General features: G+C 32.4%; 2 protein-coding genes across 2 annotated transcripts; both read right to left on the bottom strand.

Moving 5' to 3' along the window:
• Window positions 1–14,278: 14,278 nt before the first annotated feature.
• On the bottom strand, window positions 14,279–17,692 carry LOC120089239 (uncharacterized). The gene is made up of 6 exons (XM_090306090.1): window positions 17,516–17,692; window positions 17,232–17,322; window positions 16,141–17,140; window positions 15,306–15,485; window positions 14,792–15,206; window positions 14,279–14,527 (listed from the first exon to the last, which is right to left on the bottom strand). The coding sequence occupies exons 3-5, from the start codon at window positions 16,477–16,479 to the stop codon at window positions 14,850–14,852; spliced, it is 876 nt and encodes a 291-aa protein (XP_090162216.1). The 5' UTR covers window positions 16,480–17,140; window positions 17,232–17,322; window positions 17,516–17,692; the 3' UTR covers window positions 14,279–14,527; window positions 14,792–14,849.
• Window positions 16,567–17,138, bottom strand: LOC150033172 (F-box/FBD/LRR-repeat protein At1g78750-like). The gene is made up of 2 exons (XM_090306302.1): window positions 16,742–17,138; window positions 16,567–16,601 (listed from the first exon to the last, which is right to left on the bottom strand). The coding sequence occupies exons 1-2, from the start codon at window positions 17,136–17,138 to the stop codon at window positions 16,567–16,569; spliced, it is 432 nt and encodes a 143-aa protein (XP_090162428.1).
• Window positions 17,693–19,101: the final 1,409 nt, after the last annotated feature.

Genomic DNA, 19,101 nt, shown 5'->3' with positions numbered 1-19,101 from the left:
AGTGGGAGAATGTTGGGTTGGTGTCTTAATTCTCTTGGAGTCTCGTAGTTTGTAAACTGTACACATTGTTATGAATAAAATAAGAGTTATTTTATTTTACCATTTACTCATATCCAATAAACAAAGCTCCATTGTTATTGTATGAAATCTTAAGCATGTATATGAGATATACAAGTGGATCATGCCTTAAGTGATAACCTAAATAGGTCTATAGTATAAGGATTAAGGAGGGATACCTAATCCTTGTGACACTATGGATACGACCAGCTTTGTAGAGGTTTGTAGATGTTGTGACTACTACAAATGGTAGATCCTGACCATTCATTTGGAAACATGCAAACGGGGGTGTTCTATACAAAGAGTTTGTATAAGATCGGACCATGAGATGACTGGTCTCTGTATATAACGCCATTGATACTTGAGACTTACATCTCACCTAAACAACCATAGGTGACATGACCTCAATCCTGAGTTTTTTGGAAACTTCTGCCTTTGAAGGCGATCCTTTGATTAGTATGGGTGAAAGTGGCCAGATTGCCAACTCAATATGCCTACCTTTTTGGGGATTTGTCTGATTTGAGAGCTGGGAACTCAGTTACACAAGATGGAATTCACTCCTTCCCCGAAGAAAGGGTAAGTAGATAGATTGCTCCCTTAAAAGCTGATTCTAGGTCTTGAACATAGTGGCCACAGCTTCTCTGTGGAAGAGAGGACTTAGTCATAGTAGGACTATGACTTATTGTTGAAATACGTTGAATTAGCCCTAAGGGCATTTTTGTAATTTATACTATATTTACTAAATTAGGGTTTTACCTCATTCTATTTATATCCGAGGTTGGGGTCTATTGTATGTATGACATTAAAATAATATGTTCTTTTCTATCGTGGTTTTTCTTCCCTGAATTAGGGTTTTCCACGTAAACTTCTTATGTCGTTTTCTTTCTCTTCTATTTCAATATGGTATCAGAGTAAGGTGATGAAACCCTCGCCCCGATAGAAGAAACTCAGTCATCAAATTTGATAAGTGAAGGTACACTGACTAATGAGGCTGTGATTCAAGCAACAATTGACCGATATCTCGGAACTATCATCCCAGGTAGTGCAGCCGAACAGATCCAGTCGGCGAGCCGAACAGCAGGTGGTGGGCTTGCTCCAGTCAGCGTGCCGATTAGCTTCCAGACTCAACCGTTCCAGCCGAACATCATCGATGAAGGTCCCTCGACATCGCACACAAGCGATTCTTCTCCGGCACACATACTCTTTCCCTCGCAGCTGATCAGTCCCTCGACTTCGCACAAGATCGGATCTGCTCCAGACGGTCGTGGGTTTGCTCCAGCTGCCAGGTCGGGTCAGATCGACGCAATTTCTTCGACCTCGTAGCTGATCGCCGAGTCTACTGTCCGTTACCCATTATCGCAGCCGTCTGGGAATAACGTCAGTCATGGGTTGCCGTATTTTGCCGCCGGTGGACTTCCACCAGTAGCTTCTTCACAGTACCATGGTGGACAGCCTCTTCCTCATGTGTACCCAGTTCAACCTCAGTTTCGAATGGGTGATTCCGTTGAAGAAAATCTCATGATTTTTGAACAGAAAAATTCCAGATCTGAATCTCATGGGGAACTCCAACAACAATTGATTAGTCTCCAGCAACAGATGGCTGCCCTTGGAGCCAGATTGAATGGCCATGATTCTTCCCCGATGTATTCAGAAAATCTGGTATCAATGTTTCCTACTCTTTCTACTACTAATTTTTTATCTAGAACTATAGGAAAATTTGCAGGAATGATCACGGGAGAGAAGCTAAATGGGCAAAATTACTTTTCTTAGTCACAAACAATTAAAATGGTTCTTGAGGGACGCCATAAGTTTGGATATTTGACTGGAGAGATACCACGATCGAATCCTGGGGATCCTCAAGAGTGTGTCTAGAAGGCAGAGGATTCTTTGCTTCGCTCAATGTTAATCAGTAGCATAGAACCACAAATTGGGAAACCTTTGCTCTATTCAGCCACTAATCGAGATATTTGGGATGCAGTCCGACGGTTATATTCAAGGCATCAGAACACATCTCGCTTGTATACTCTACGTAAACAAGTTCACGAATGCAAACAAGGGAGCATGGATGTAACTTCATACTTTAGCAAGATGTCGTTGTTATGGCAAGAAATGGATCTATGTCAATAGATCATCTGGAACTGCCCGCAAGATGGAATTCAATACTCCAAGATAGAAGAGGTTGAACGTGTGTATGATTTTCTTGCAGGGTTGTACCCCAAATTTGATACAGTTCGGAGTCGAATACCAGGGCAGAAACCAATATCGTCTCTCGTAGAGGTATGTTTAGAGGTTAGATTAGAAGAAGATAGATCAAGTACAATGAATGGGCCGGGTGTTACCACTGTAGAGTCAGTTACCTTCGGGGTGAAGTCCACTGGAGCTGATGGTGATAAGCAGACTAGTAAAACACCACAAGTATGTGGGCATTGCAAAAAACAGTGGCACATGAAGGATCAGTGCTGGAAATTGCATGGTCGCCCTCCGAATGGTAAACGTCACCCCCCGAATGACAAGTTGAATTCTAGGTATGCTCTAGTGGGTGAATTAGTTAAGGGGGCCACACAACCTGAGACACAACCTCTAGTGGCCAACCCTGGTGATTTAGGTACCATAGGGATCGAAACAGTTGCTCAATCAGGTAACCCTCAATCTTTTAGTTTCCTTGTTCAAGTGAATGAGTTATCGATTCTAGATTCAGGAACAACTGATCACTTGACTGGCTCATCCGGCTGGTTTCTCTCATACTATCCAAGCACTGAAAATGAGAGGATTCGAATTGCGGATGGGTCCTTCGCTCCTGTTGCTAGAAAGGCAGATTGTCACCATTTCAGGGATTAACTCTGCAAAATGTCTTACATGTGCCCAAAATTTCTTATAACTTATTATCAATAAGCAAAATAACAAAAGATTTGAACCGTAGAGTTGTCTTCTCACCAGATACTGCTTTGTTTCAGGACTTGAGCTCGGGGAAGAAGATTGGCACTGCCCGATATGATAGAGGCCTATATTTCCTTTCTGAAGATGCTTTCTCCAGAAGCTTGTTTAGGACTAGACTTCTATCTTCGTTTACTATGTCTGAAACAAATTATTTATTGTGGCATTTTCGTCCTGGACATCCTAGTTTTCAATATATGCGATATTTATTTCCTAATTTATTCCATAATGTGAATGTTTTTTCATTATCTTGTGATGTCTGTATACGTGCTAAACAACCTTGCGTGTCGTTTGTTTCTCAGCCCTATAAACCTACCCAGCCTTTTCACCTGGTCCACAGTGATGTTTGGGGTCTCTCAAGCATCGCTTCCTTGTCTGGTAAATGGTGGTTTGTAAATTTCATCGATGACCATACCCGACCTACATGGGTATATCTTCTTGCTGATAAGTCCGAGGTTCTATCTACCTTCAAAAAGTTCTATACCACTATATTAACATAATTCAACACAAAGATTGCCATTCTTCGGAGTGACAATGGTCGTGAGTTTGTCAATCACACCTTCCAGGAATTCCTAGCATTAAAGGGGATCATCCATCAAAACTCGTGTGCATATACTCCACAACAAAATGGGGTGGCTGAACAGAAAAATTGCCACCTCATTGAAGTTGCTCGTTCTTTGATGATTCTAACATCTCTCCCTTCGTACCTGTAGGGAGATGCGGTTCTTACCACAACTCATCTCATTAATAGAATGCCTTCACCAGTTCTAAAGTTTTAAACTCCTCTTGAGTGCTTCAAAGAGTCCTATCAATCTACCCGTCTTATTCCTGAGGTTCCTCTTCGTATGTTTGGGTGTACAACCTTTGTTCATACTCATGGTCCACACCGGACTAAGTTTGCTCCACGAGCTAAAAAATGTGTGTTTGTCGGGTATCCCCTTCATCAGCGAGGCTATAAATGCTTTCACCCATCTTCTAGAAAATATTTTGTCACTATGGATGTCACGTTCCTTGAAGATAAACCGTTCTTTCTTGTTAGTCATCTTCAGGGGGAGACCATGAATGAAGAGACTAACAGTTCCACGTACTCAGTACCTATTAGCTTCAATCTTGAGCCTAGTCCTAATATTCCTGGATCCAGTCTACCTAGTCTTGAACCTAACTCTGCTGTTCCCGTGTCGGTCCTTCCTACTAGACAAGTGCCCTAGATAACATATTATAGGAAGAATCTCAGAAAAGAAATTCAGGAAACCTTGGTGTTCCATCGAAAAGTTCCAAGCGTTGGAACTAGCTCAAGTTCAAGATCCCGTTGTTTCAGAGGAGATTCTTGAAGAGAAGTCTGTAAACATAGAAAATGATGAGGCGAGCTCAGAGAAGGTTGAAACTTTAGGAGGTAATGAGGTGCTGAAAGATCCTCAAGAAGATGCAGAATTTTCTCAGAAGTCTGATACTGAAGAGAGACAGACGAAAACTGACAACTATGATACCACTCTGGATATGCCAATTGCTTTGAGAAAGGGAACCAGGTCATGTACAAAGTACCCTTTACATAATTTTCTGACCTATAGTAACTTATCTCTTTGTTTTAAGGCTTTCACTACTCAGTTGGATGCTCTAGCAATACCTACCAGTGTACATGCGGCCATGGAAGTTCCCGAGTGGAAAGCAGCAGTAATGGAGTAAATGAGAGCTCTCGAGGAAAATAAGACTTGAGAGTTAGTAGCTCTCTCTAGAGGTCACAAAACAATTGGTTGCAAATGGGTGTTCACAGTGAAGTATAAGTCTGACGGAACACTCGAGAGATATAAGGCCAGGTTAGTTGCTAAAGGGTTCACTCAGACGTATGAGATTGATTATTCATAAACTTTTTCCCCAGTGGCTAAGTTAAACATGATTCGTGTTCTTCTGTCTATCGCCGTAAATAAAGATGTCGTACATCAACTAGATGTAAAAAATGCCTTCCTAAATGGTGAGTTAGAAGAGGAAGTTTACATGAGCCCACCTCCAGGTTTCGAAGCTAAGTTTGGGAATCATGTTTGCAAACTCAGGAAGTCTTTATATGGGTTGAAGTAGTCCCCTAGGGCATGGTTTGACAGGTTCACCATGTTTGTTAAGTCCCAAGAGTTTGTTCAGGGGCCAACTGATCATACATTGTTTACCAAAAAATCACCCTTAGGAAAGATTGTTGTGTTGGTAGTATATGTTGATCACATCATCCTATCAGGAGATGACACGACAAAAATTACTAAGCTAAAACAAAAGATGGCAGGTGAATTTGAAATCAAGGATATTGGTAGTTTGAGGTATTTTCTCGGGATGGAAGTGGCAAGATCAAAAGCAGGAATATCTGTACCTCAGCGGAAGTACACTCTGGACTTGTTGAAGGAAACAGGAATGACTGGATGCAAACCCATTGACACTCCTATTGAGGTCAATAGCAAACTGAAAAACATTTCGGAAGGAGTTCCTGTGAATAAGGAGAGGTATCAATGCTTGGTAGGAAAATTGATCTACTTATCTCATACTGTGAGTGTGGTAAGTCAATTCATGTAGAGTTCATATGAGGAACACATGAAAGCTGTGACTCCAATTTTGAGATACCTGAAGTCCACCCCTGGGAAGGGCTTGGTGTTCAGAAAAGATGACACACGGAGCATTGAGGCATATACTGACTCAGATTGGGCTGGATCTATGACTGATAGAAAGTCAACCTCAGGGTACTGTACCTTTGTATGGGAAAATTTGGTAACTTGGTGGAGTAAAAAACAGGGTGTAGTGACCAGAAGTAGTACTGAGGCAGAGTATAGAGCTATGAGTCTGGGAGTGTGTGAAGAAATCTGGTTACAGAAAGTTTTATCTGATCTTCACGAGAGTAGTCTAGGGCCCATGAAGCTGTATTGTGATAATAAGGCTGCCATCAGTATTGTGAATATTCCCGTGCAACATGATAGAACCAAACATGTAGAAATTGACAGGCACTTTATTAAAGAAAAGTTAGACCGCAGAGCTATCTGTATCCCCTATGTACCTTCAGTCCAACAAGTTGCAGATGTTCTTATGAAAGGGTTATCGAGTCAGACATTTGAAGCTTGTATTAGCAAGTTAGGTCTTGCCGATATCTGCGCCCCAACTTGAGGGGAAATGTTGAAATATGTTGAATTAGCCTTAAGAGCATTTTTGTAATTTATACTATATTTGCTAAATTAGGGTTTCACATCATTCTATTTATATCTGATGTTGGGGTCTATTGTATGTATGACATTAAAATAATAAGTCCTTTTCTATCATGGTTTTTCTTCCCTGAATCAGGGTTTTCCACGTAAACTCCTTATGTCACTTTCTTTCTCTTTTATTTCAATACTTATGTTCATTAGAGGGATAAGTGGTACTTAAGGAGTTAAATGTAACTACAGAGGCATAATAGTTATTGGCTCAACTGTACTTATGAGCGATCTATGAAGGGTTATCACATTGTTGATTGGTTGATATGGACACATAATATATCTATAGTTAGAAGAGTTCAACTGTCGGTCTTTAGTGGAGTGCCTAACAGTTAACGGATGGTGGATCCCATGATTAAAAAGTTTAATCAGTTATTCACATACCATTGGAGCTTCGAGCTACAGGTCCATAAGGTCCCCTTGGTAGCTCAATGGATTCAAGTTGAGAATCAGTTCTTGGTATTGATTTGAAATGTTCAAATTGACAAGAGGTAATTCGATTATATATGATATGATCGGTGTGATGTATGAGATACATCAAGTGGAGGATTAATGTGAATGAGATTTACATTAAGTACCATGAAATAGAAAAAGAGCTATTGTTTATATGTTTCATGAGATGAAATATTAAAACTATAGGTTATAAATATAGTATGGTAAAGTATGGTAAGTTGGCTATCATATATATTTATAATAATATTAATTATTGGATAATTATATCTTTTTCTCTAATAACCAATTGAGTGAAAGGTTATTGGTAGTTTCATGGGAACCGTGAGATAAAAGGAAAAAATGTTTTCCTAATTTTATTAAGATTTGAGAAAGAGTTTCTATTCTCCGAAGTTCTCACAGAAAGGCTGTCAAGTGAATAGGATTCACTAAATGATAGCTGAAGAGAGACTAAACAATTGTGGAGTGACACTATACGATAGTTCACTTAGTTGGCCATTAGCTAAACGATCGCAGAGCTTTTGCTAAATGATCGCGGATCATTTGTTAAACGATTGGGCATCGTCTATACGATAGACTTTGTCATCTCCCACTTGCTCAATCATTTACACGATTGTTATTCCTCCAGTCTCTTCCTCTAACCAATTTTGCACAGAGCCCACACTTCTGATTCTTACACCGAGAATACCAAGGTAGACATTGTGGTTGTGTTGTACTCAACTCGACTAAGTCGAGGTTGTTTGGAGGTCGTTCGCTGTGTTCGTGATCTTGGAGATATTGTGTTCGTGGTTGCTGTGATCATGCTATGTTATGATCGTGGTGTACGAGCATTTGTGTGTTGCAGTCTTAGAGATTGATCGAGCATTCGTGATCGAGGGAGGTTGAAAATGAGTCTTCAAAGGTGTGATGCTTTATCCCTGATCTTATTAAAAGCATGTTGTAATTTCGTATTGTGCATATCTTGTAAGTTTCCGTTTCTTGATTATAATTGTGTATGTTCAAATACGAATGGAATTTGGAACGATCATTCTGCTGTTCATGGAAATCCTCATGCCCGATTTCCTTCAAAAGTATGCTATGAAATCTCCGTGATATGCATAATTTAGTTAACTGTATTTTAATTCTTTGTGAAATTGAAACAGGGACACGATCCACCCTTCCGCATCGGACCTCACAGTCCTTCACTAGAAACAAAACTACGCAAGATGGAATTCACTCATTCATGATCATAGGGAAAGTAGATGAATTTCTCCCTTAAGGGCTGATTTCGGGACTTGAACAATGAGACACCTTATCCTCTCACTAGCCAGAAAGGAGTCTAGTTTATAGTTGGACTACAACTGATTGTTCATTAGAGGGATCAGTAGCACTTAAGAAGTTAGATGTAATTATAGGGGTAAAATAATAATTTGACCCAGCTAGTTACAAGCGATTTGTGAAGGGTCAACTTACTGTTGATTGGTTATATCCATGGACACAGAAATATATCTATAGTGCGAAGAGTGCAGCTGTCGGTCTCTAGTGGAGTGACCGACAATTAATGCATGTTGATTAATTGAATTAATTAGGCTCATATCATAGGAGCTTCTAATCTATAGGAAAGTCTTCTTGCTAGTTCAATACATGTTAAATAAGAATCAATTAATTTCTGGATTAATTTGAATTCTTCAAATTAATTAAGAAAATTAATTGTATGAGATACAATTAATATAATGTATATGGATACATTATATATAAAGTTTGATGAGAGAGAAAAATATTTAAATAGGATTCAAATATTAATTATATAAATAAGATTTATATAAATACTATAGGTTAAAAATTAATGTAAATATGATTCATTAAAACTATAGATTATATGTGAGATGTGCATGTGAACATGACTGAGATGCATAATATATAGTTAATTAATTAAAGATTAAGTAACCAATTATATAATATAATATTGTATTAACAACTTCCCATTTAAGGGGAGTTATTTTTTATTTTACGTGAGGTAACTCCCTCCACCCTCTTCATCATATCTGTATTGAGAGAGATGGGTGGGTGAAAAACAACTTAAAAACAGTGTGATTTCTATGCAATTTTCTTCTCTCCCAAGCACTCTCTTAAAGGAAAACTCTCATTCCCTCTCAAAAAACTAGAAAAGTCTACAACTCCTTCTCCTGGAGAATAGCAAGGAAGAACTTCGTGGTGGTGTCCAATAGGAGCATTGTGAAGAGTTCGGTGCTGTGTTTCAGAGGTTTGTATTGCTCATGACCTTTGGAGAGGAAATACATGAAGAAGGATATATTTCCTTTTTTTGATAAGAAAGAGGAATATATTTGATAACTTTTCCTATTTTCTCTTTTTTGGAAAAAAGAAATAAGAACAAAAACATTTTATAACTATTTTTTGTTTCTCGTTTCTTGTATTTTTTTCCCTTACATGTTTTCCATATTTTATAGTTTAAATATTATCTAATTATATACAATAAAAAAGATATATAGCATGCATTTAAGAATAAAAAATAGTTATAAAATATTTAAAGAATACACATAAATCCCAATGTAAAAATAATATCGATAATACAATTGTTTCTATCATTCATATGTTGCTAAAATTTGATTTACAATATTATTTCTCACTCAAGTCATTTGTTTTAAATTTTAAATGTAGTCTCAAATCTAACTCAATTATATTATTATGTAAATGTCGTGGTTGTAAAAATATTAAAAGGAACCTAAATAAATATCTTTGTAAACAAAATTTATATTATTATAAAATTATAATTGGTTTCTATGTCAGAAAAATTTTAAAAATATTAATTTAAAAATATATAATGTATTTTGTATAATTTAAAATTCAAAAAATATTTATATATACATATTAAAAAGGAAAATTATTTTAAATGACAAAACTATTGAAAATATTTATAAATAATAGCAAAATATTACCGTCTATTTGCAATAGACTGTGATAGATAGTGAAATTTTGCTATATTTGTAAATATTTTTGTTTATTTTCCTATATTTGTAAACGATCTTGTTGAAAATTTAAAATTTGAAGATCAAAATAATATATAAATCTAGATATTTGAAAATAACCCTAGTGAAATTTTGAAATTTGAAAATTAAAATAATATTTAAACCTAAATAATTCAAAATTAGATTAAAATATAGATATTAAAAAATAATAAATATAATAAATATAAAAATAGAGAAAAAGAAAATATAAAAGAAACAAAGAAGAAAATAAATAATTATAAAAGAAATAGAAAAAAATATTGAGAAAAATGGAATATAAAAGAAAGAAAGAAAAAAGTAAATATAAAAAATAATATAGAGAAAAATGAAATATAAAAAAGAAAGAAATAATTTTTTTTTAAAAAAAAGTCCCATGAATTATATTGGACATATATCCACACTAATGAACCAAATCACCATTATGATACATTATAGGAACATCTTTAAATAAAAGTACTTTTTGTAGTTCCTCAATTTTGGAATCATTTTTAGGAACGTTTCTCAAATTTTAGGAATAAGAAATAGGAATGGTTATCAAAGTCAGTTTCTTGAAAAATGAGAAATAGAAACAGGAAACAAGAAATGAGAACGAAAACGGACTTTAATTGTTTGATTAACATATAATGTCATTATATTTGTTGTATATTTGCACATTATTGACTGCACAAAATCACATATTTGGACGATATTTATTTTGTTAGAATTAGCACTCGGGTTGAATTTGAGGGGATTAGTTTTAGTGAAGGGCAATTGCGACACATGCAATGCACGTTAAATATTGTAGTGTTGTATAAAATTATAATATAATTTTATTTTCAACAATTAAAATTATTAATTTTTAATCTAATTTTTATTTATAAAAACTTTCTATAAATTGAAAAATTGATTTTGTCTCTAAAACAACAATTTCTTGAATTTAGATAAATGGCTTTTCTAGTCTAAGTGACTCTTAAATTATTTATATATTAAATACCAAAATAGGATCTAAAAAAGCTAATTTAAAACTTAAATTTTATTTTTATATTATATTTTGATTGTATTTTTTTTAAAAAAATTAATGTTATCAGGATATTGTTGTACTAACCTAGAAATCATGAACCTAAATTTGAAATACAAATATTGAAAGAGAACTTTGAACAACAAATAGATAAAAATTTAAATATAAAAAATTATTGAATTTATTATTTTAATAAATAATTATAAAATTTTAGATTTTTTATAATAGATAATAAAACAATCAAAACAATCTGGAGATATTTTTTTTCAAAGGAGGGGAGGTGCTGAATGTAGAGTTTAATTTATTGTAAAGAAAATTTTGATTAAAATAGATTTGATTTTCAACCAAATATAAATCATTATATGGTTAAAGTAAAAACTGACATTTTTTTCAAAATTAAAAAACAAAAATAATTTTTAAAAAATAGAATTTAAAAATAAATATATAACATAATGATCAAACTGAATCTAAATTGAAAATTTGATTTTTTTTTTCTTTTTTTTTTTTTAAAATTTTTTGACTTTTCTATTATTTTCAATTTTCAAAACCAAATTATTATTATTATTTCTGTTTTTTTTTTTAGATTTTTATTTTTTTCAAACCCTAAAATATCTTTTTCATTAATAAATTTATGAAATGATATTTTCTTGATTTCAAACTTCACTTCAAACAAACATATTGGTTTCTAATGTAAATGAAAAAGCCTAAAATATTATCATTTATTTAAACATATGATTCACATATCAATAAAAAAAAAAGTTTAAGAACCACTAAATTGCTTAACGTGAAAAATATTGGTCTTCTTCTCCGCCATCTTCTTTGTGTGAGGATCCATGTATATTATGATCCATGTGTATTTATGTATTAAATCACAATGTTAGTAGACTTTGCATACATCTATTGCTATGCTTAGCTTGAAAAAGATCCAGAATTGAAATATTAGAAAAGAAAGATTTGAGATTTGGAAGATTGAAAATAGTAGGTATATATACACATCGATTATATTTAATTAGTATATATGTAGATATATCATTTATTTTAAATCAAAATCTTTTGAATTAATTTATTTTGAATCAAATCTTTTGAATTAGTTAAGGGAAGGTGGATAATTTTCTTTTTCTTAAAAAAACATTTTTAACATAAAAAATGTGAATATAATTTTAAAATCAAGCATAAATTATTTGTTTTGAATCAAATATTTTAAAATCAAACAAAAATAATTTATTTTGAATCAAAGCTTTTGAAATGATTAATGTGATGTTGATTTTTTTTTTAAACTAATCTTAAAAACAACTTTTAGAAAAATCAAGATAATGCTCTCAAAAAACACAAACTAAAATATCATTATTTACATTTTTTTTTAAATTTCATATGATTTAGTTTCTTGATAATACTCTAAAAAAAACACAATCTTTTTGTCAAAAAGAGGGAAACATGTGACACTCAAAAATATGGAAAATTATATGATGCTTAAAAAAGGAAAAATAAGATATATTTTTTTAAAATTATTTTTTACCTTTTACGGCTCAAAATATGAAGAAAAAAAAAAGATTTATTGTATGATCTTAATTGTGATATTACCTATAATATCCTTATAACCATCCACTAAAAAGGATAAAAGGGAAAATCAAAAGTTTCTCTCCATAGCCTGCTAGCCCTTTTAGATAGTATAGATATAGATAAATCAATTGTTTACCGACTTTATCATTCCATTCTTTTTTATGTTGAAAAGTACCGCTTGAATCTTTGTACCCTAATTTTTTTAAAAAATAAGATATTAGATAAAAATAAACAATTGACAAATAGAGTTTATCTACACCTATCTATAACTTCAAATGAAGTTTATCTCAATGATAAATAAGATGGAAAATAATGATATCTAAATCCTCTTACTAAATAAGGAATTTCTTTAACATGATTTTGAAAGGAAAGGGATAATGGTAGAACCACAATGGTAGAAAACCTCAAAGTTTCATTGTTTTCTTTTTTTTCTTTTTTTTTTCTTTTTTTTTTTCTTTCTTTCTTCTTAGAAACCCGAAGTAAAAACCAACACCCGAAGGGCTGAGGGAAGAGATCTTGAAGATAAGTTGGCATCTAGTTTTTCACTGTGTTAGACATCCTTATTGTTGCAATTTCATATAGCCCGGACCTATGCAAATGACAAAATTTCCCAAACCAATTTAATCGAATTGTATTTTTGAGTTCCACTAGTATTGGCTTTTAAAAAAATCAATGAAGAATGCAAAAATTAAGAAAAAGATTGTGAATAACATTGCAAAAAAAATAAAGAAGTATAAACATCCTTTACATGTTCAAGATTTGGAGGTTTTAATCGTCAGCACTTTTAAAATTAGAACTCTAATAGTCCATTCTCTTTGTCCAACTTGAAGGGACAAAATTATGAGGATGAAAGCTATTAATAAGATGAGACGAGACAATTGAGTTGTGAAAAAGAGTCCACATATATAAAAAATAAAATCTACACATCAATATATAATTTTTTTTAGTTTTATATTAATTGTTTACAATTTTTTAAATCAATAAAATCGAATATCCAAAATCTACACGTGAACTTTAACATATATATATATATAATTTACACGTGAACAATCAATTATTTCTTTGATGGTTTTAATGTAAAATTATGATCTATTAACCCCATAACCAATCACTAAAAAGGGCATGAGGAGAAAACAAATGTTTCTCCCCCATAGCCCTTTTAGATAATATAGATAATTAAATATATAACAATGAAAATTACAAATATAATAAAAATTATTAGTGATAAACTGATAAACTCCAATTAATGATCAACTCGGTCTATCACTGATAAACTCCAAGAGTCTATCTAAATTTTGTGGTATCTGTAAATTCGTTTACATTGTACTATATCTCCTAATACTTTAGATACGATTGCTAAATTTGTAACTATCCTCTAGTAAATATTTATTTGTTCTTGGAATGGGGGGTGTGTGTGTGCCTGCGTGATAATAATAATAAATAAATAACGAAATACCTTTCAAACTTATTTAAAAAATGTATGTTTTAAAAATGGAACCTATTTGATAGGGAATGGATTCAATAAAAATAAAGTTGCATTTCATACTTTTAGATATATGTTTGTTAGTAGATTCAAAAATTAAATTCTAATTTAAACAATTATTTAAAATTTATTTGATATTATAATTATAAATTATATATCTAATTGTAGTTACCCACTAAATACTATTTGACGACAATCTATTATTACTTTATCATTTTTAATTATTTTTCTTGCATAATTATTACTGTAATATTGCATAGTTTATCGTACATCACATAATACAATTTAGGTTTTTAAAAAAAGAATTGAATTTATACCATGACATGTATTTCTAAATATTTTATCTATATTTTAAATATAATTATACAATTTTCAAATTTAAATTTCTAAATTTCGATACAAAGATAACATAAAATAGTTGTTTTCAGAATCTGCACGACTTCGATCACAGAATCCGAAAACAATTTTCAAAAACAAAATCTGAAGTATCTATCAAAAATACATATTTTTTTTAACTTCAATAAACTTAAAAACATAAAACAAAATCCAAATCCCAATCAAACGAAATCAATTTTCACTTATTACTATTTTTTTTATTAAGTTAAACAACATTTTAGACAGAATTGAACTTGATTGGAGAATCTTGGCCCTCTCATACATACGAATTTACATATCTTAATAAATATTCTGTAGCTTTACCATGAAAACTCAAATAATAATAATAATAATAATAATAATAATAATAATTAAATAAATAAGATCCTGATTCCATTACAAAAGGCAATTCCAGAAGAGTAAGCCCTCCCCCCATCTCAACTACCTGCAATAATGAAGTTTGAAAGACAGCCATCAGAACTCAGAAGGCAATAAAGTTAAGAAATTAATGGTTTTGATGTCTTATTTTGTCTGCATACATCAAAAAGTAAAAGGGCACTACCACCATTAGACACTCGGTGCAAAAATTTCCCACTGATTTCCTTTTTCAGGGGAGCTAAGAGTGGCAGAGGCAGAGGAATCATAAAAATTGAAGGACTAGCAGTCTAGTAGATGAGGTACTTTGCATCATGGAGGAGAAATAACATACATTGAGATGAAATATAGACCACAAGAACCGATCTTCGGATTCGCGGTACGATATATCATTAGCAGAACTGAATTACAGCAGACTTGGATGCCCTTGGAAGAGTTAACAGTTTCTGAGAAAACTGAAGTAGTTCTTCAGGAGTGAAACGATCCTCCTGATCGAAAACAGCGTCTTTGAATAATTCATATTGGTGAATGGGCTGGAGAGTCCTCTTGGTGGAAATGACCACCTTTTCCAGGACCAAGGCATTCTTCAATAGAAATTCTATAAGCTCCAACACGTATGGCTCAGTTACATATCCGTATATCATAACAGTCTTGAGGTACTTTCTGAGGCAACGGAAATCGCCATACGGTGACTTCCAGTAATCCTTACCATCAAAATCATAAGCCTCCATCCATTTCGCTTCCTCAGTCTGAAAGTTGCAGAGAACGAAAATTGCAGATTGTTCATAAGGGTAGAGTTAACAAATAAAAATAGCAAATGATTACAATGTTGTGAAATATTTTTGTACCAAGAATATAGAGTATGATCCTGGGTAAATGTAGAAAGTTAGTGTTTCCAACCAATGTGAATTCCTGAGAATGCTGCATATTCCAGGCAAGTGCCACTTTGTGAAAAGAAGTCTGAACTCTACAGATTTCCAACCAGTGACAGGAATTGGCACATATGTCAACTCCCATATTGTGAAGATCTAATGACAAATAAAATAAAATGTAAACATTATCAAACAAAAAGTAGGAACCAGTTAACTGATAAAAACAAAGTAAACAGGCATGTTTTGACAAATTCTAACTGCATTCCAGAAATTCATCATAGTTTATCAAAGAAGGCTAAAATTAGATATGGAGCAAGCATATAAAAAAATTTCCGTACATCCCATATAATAGAAACAATAAGAAAATACCACCTAGATGATCTTGGATAGTCACAGACTCACAATTCATTCTGTGCACTGACAAAAAGTTTTCTCTAAACGTACTTTAAAGCATTGATTATACAACTAAAGACTAGGAAAAATTTTAGAAGTACCTTTAACTAGCTTAAATCACTTTTCATTGTCTCAACAGTCATGCAAAACTTAATGTAATAGAGTCAAATGATTGTCTCATAAGATTAGTAGAGTTGCATGCATGTGTGCTAGCCCAGAATTCACAAGTATATTAAACTTTAAAATAACTAAAAGTGAAAACACACAAAAAAGAAAAAAGAAACATACAACTTCTGCAGTTTATCAGTTATGGGATAACCCATTCTGATCTCTCGGGCCAAAGTATGAGGCCTTCTATACGAAGTGTTACAATCAAAAGGCTTAAATCGAATGCCACATAGAACAGAGACAGAATTACCAAAATAGTCCATGTGCATGGTATGAAAACACTGACTTCAGCTAGCTTCCACAGCAGCATTTGAACTTTTTCATATATCCTGCGTTCGCACATGAAAGTGCGGCTATAATAAAGGGAGGCGTCGAAAATAGAAGCTGAATACTTTAACTGTACAAGCTGTATTGCTCCAGCAAGTTCTAATGATTTGAGACCAGGGCAGCTAATCTCCAACCTTGAATTTGCCATCTCATTTCTCCATCCAATAATAATCTTCAACCTCTTGATATTAGAAGTAGACAACTTCAGCTTACGAAGACCAGAAAACATCCATCGAGAGAAAGTTCTTGAAGCATTGGGCATCCTATAATGATTTCACTCATAATCTTGTCACTCAACATTATTTCCTTGAGTGAAAGCTTAGTGAGAGACATCAGCTGAATACGCCCTTTATCCTCGATTCCACAGCCAGTCAAACTGAGCTCCTTTAGATAGTTATTAGTTAAAATACTATTAGGCAGTTCATAATTTACTTCTGGCTCTGACAAACCGCATCCTAATAAATCAATATCAAGAACCTTAACTTGTTTCCTCAAAGAAAATTTAATCCATGTTGTGAGCTCACTTGCCATTCGTCTCTCTTTAGATGCATAACCATCAGAATTATAATGATCATCATGAATAACATTAAACAAATTGAAAGCAAATTTGAGATGAAACTTATCAATTGTAGTACGTTCATGAAGTATCAAGACATGACGAATTAGATTTAGGAAACTTTCATCATAGTGTGGACCATCATAATTTTCACCATCATCACTGCTGTGGTCATGATATGCACACTCATCAAAAGAAAGGCAACGAATATACGTCCAAAGATTCCTAAATCTTGAAATCAATGCCATCTTTACAGCATCCTTTGTTGGTAAATATGAAAGAATGTCAACAAGAACAGATTCCGGAAGCTGACTAATCCAATCATTTTGACACTCTTCAATCTTCGTTCTCTTTGAGCTACGCATCACTGTTGTACAAGAAACTTTACGGAATTGCTAAACTCAAACAAAATAAAATCAAACTCGTCTTTAAATTTGCTTATGAAACAACTAACATACTTCGAACAAAAATTGTTACCAACGTAGAGAAATCATATCACTGACAATTCAACTCTTAAGCGAGGCTAACGTGCAGAGGCAGTCGACAATGCTGAAAACACCATGAAATTACAACTCAAATCAAATAATCAATAGGAAAAAGGAAAGAGAAGAGGAGATGATTACATAATACGAATTCAAAGAATCACTTCATCATACGAATCCGACAAAAGCTAATGATGGAACTATTATCGATTTACGATTACAATGTATAGAAATCGTATAGGGAAGCTATAGAATATTACATTACAAATACAGGGTTTAGCACCGATTTGAGACGACGACGGACGAATATCTGATGAATTTCGTATATCGGCCGAAAACCTCAAGGACACAAATGCCGGAACCAAACCGTACGTACGTTCGCTTTTCTCCTTGATCAAATTACTATTATTTTATTTGTTTTTGAAAATCTTATTCTTACATAGAATTTCGAAATTATATTTTTAAAAGAGATTTAATCTGACCATTTAATTTTGTTGAGTTTATCTAGAAAATTCGTGATTAAACCGTTATAAGCTAAAACATCATAAGCTGTTAAAAAAACGTTTGACAATAAAATATAAATTTTTAACCATAAAAAAATATGAACTAAATTATTTTCCATTTATCTAAAAAAAATATGGAGCTAAAACATCATCAATTAAGACCTTTTAATTTTTAATTTTATTTTTTTTCTTAAATTACGAGACATGATTCTGTTCTGTTATTTTATTTTATTTTATACTTTTCCTTTTATTTTGATTATGATAATAAATACCTCGGACGACACACGACAGTGTAAATATAGTATTTGAATTTCGCGAGCATCTTTTTGTGAGAAAATGGAATTACATGAAAAAGTAATGTTTTTTTTTTATACAAATATAAATAGGGCAGAAAATCATTTTGACATGCCTAGATTTATTGTTCATCTAAACTTGTGAATATGATGGTTGCGATGTAATTGTGAGTGGTTTTTATTTTAATCAGGTTATTATTTCAAATTAAAAATTTATCATCATATTTTACTTTATTTTGTCCTAAAATTTTTAGAAAAATTGTAAATCTTTTTTTAAAAGTGGTCTATTTCTATCTTTATTTTCCTCTAATTTGAACTCTCTCCCTAATTTTCTTTCCTTAAAAGGCATTTTGTGTGCAAATTGGGAATCAAAAGTCTCAAAATCAAACGTCTAATATCTTATTTGAGACGGTTTTGAAGCATGAGAATCACAAATACATGTCTTTGGAGTCCACGGTCTGGTTGCTAAAGCATGTATTGGGAATGCAAGTTACATATGTCTGGATTTGAGTAATCACATCTTTATCTCTAATCTATCATAGATCAAATTTTATGATATTTTTGAATGAAAATTTTAATCCATTCATTTTAAAAGAAAATTTTATATTAGCTATCTCTTTTCACTTCTAAATCAACTCTTTTGGTCTATTAATTTTTACGACAATGATTTAATTATTTTTATAGCAAATTTAGTTAGAAGTTACAAACACTTTGAAATTAATTTTATAACAAATTAAATTATGAAGTTTTTATAAAATTAATTTTAATTTTAGTCTGGCTTTAAATTTCCTAGAGATAAACTTCTAAATCAATACTTTGACTTTAAATTTACTGCCCAACTAAATTTGCTTTGATTTTTTTATAAAACTAATTTCAAAAGCTTTATTACTTTATTCTTAAAAATTAAATTTGCTATAAAAAAAAATTATTATCAGTCTAACATCATTTATCATGGAATTAACAACTAAAGGAATTGATTTAGAGTATAAAAGACATAGCTAATATTAGATTATTTAAGCATAAGTAACTTGCACGCATTTTTAATTTTGT

This window comes from Benincasa hispida, chromosome 10 (assembly GCF_027475165.1).
Source record: "Benincasa hispida cultivar pf3 chromosome 10, pf3_genome.v1.1, whole genome shotgun sequence".
Classification (NCBI taxonomy): domain Eukaryota; kingdom Viridiplantae; phylum Streptophyta; class Magnoliopsida; order Cucurbitales; family Cucurbitaceae; genus Benincasa; species Benincasa hispida.
The sequence above is the reverse complement of the archived record's forward strand: the minus strand, read 5'-3'. Positions and strand labels throughout refer to the sequence as shown.

Coding starts and splice junctions, on each gene's coding strand:
- LOC120089239 (XM_090306090.1), bottom strand. CDS start 16,479: ATGCCCAATGCTTCAAGAACTTTCTCTCGATGGATGTTTTCTGGTCTT. Junction 15,486..16,140: donor CATGCACATGGACTATTTTG/GTAATTCTGTCT, acceptor ATTTGTCATTAG/ATCTTCACAATATGGGAGTT. Junction 15,207..15,305: donor GATCATACTCTATATTCTTG/GTACAAAAATAT, acceptor TGCAACTTTCAG/ACTGAGGAAGCGAAATGGAT.
- LOC150033172 (XM_090306302.1), bottom strand. CDS start 17,138: ATGCGTAGCTCAAAGAGAACGAAGATTGAAGAGTGTCAAAATGATTGG. Junction 16,602..16,741: donor TAAAGAGAGACGAATGGCAA/GTGAGCTCACAA, acceptor AACTATCTAAAG/GAGCTCAGTTTGACTGGCTG.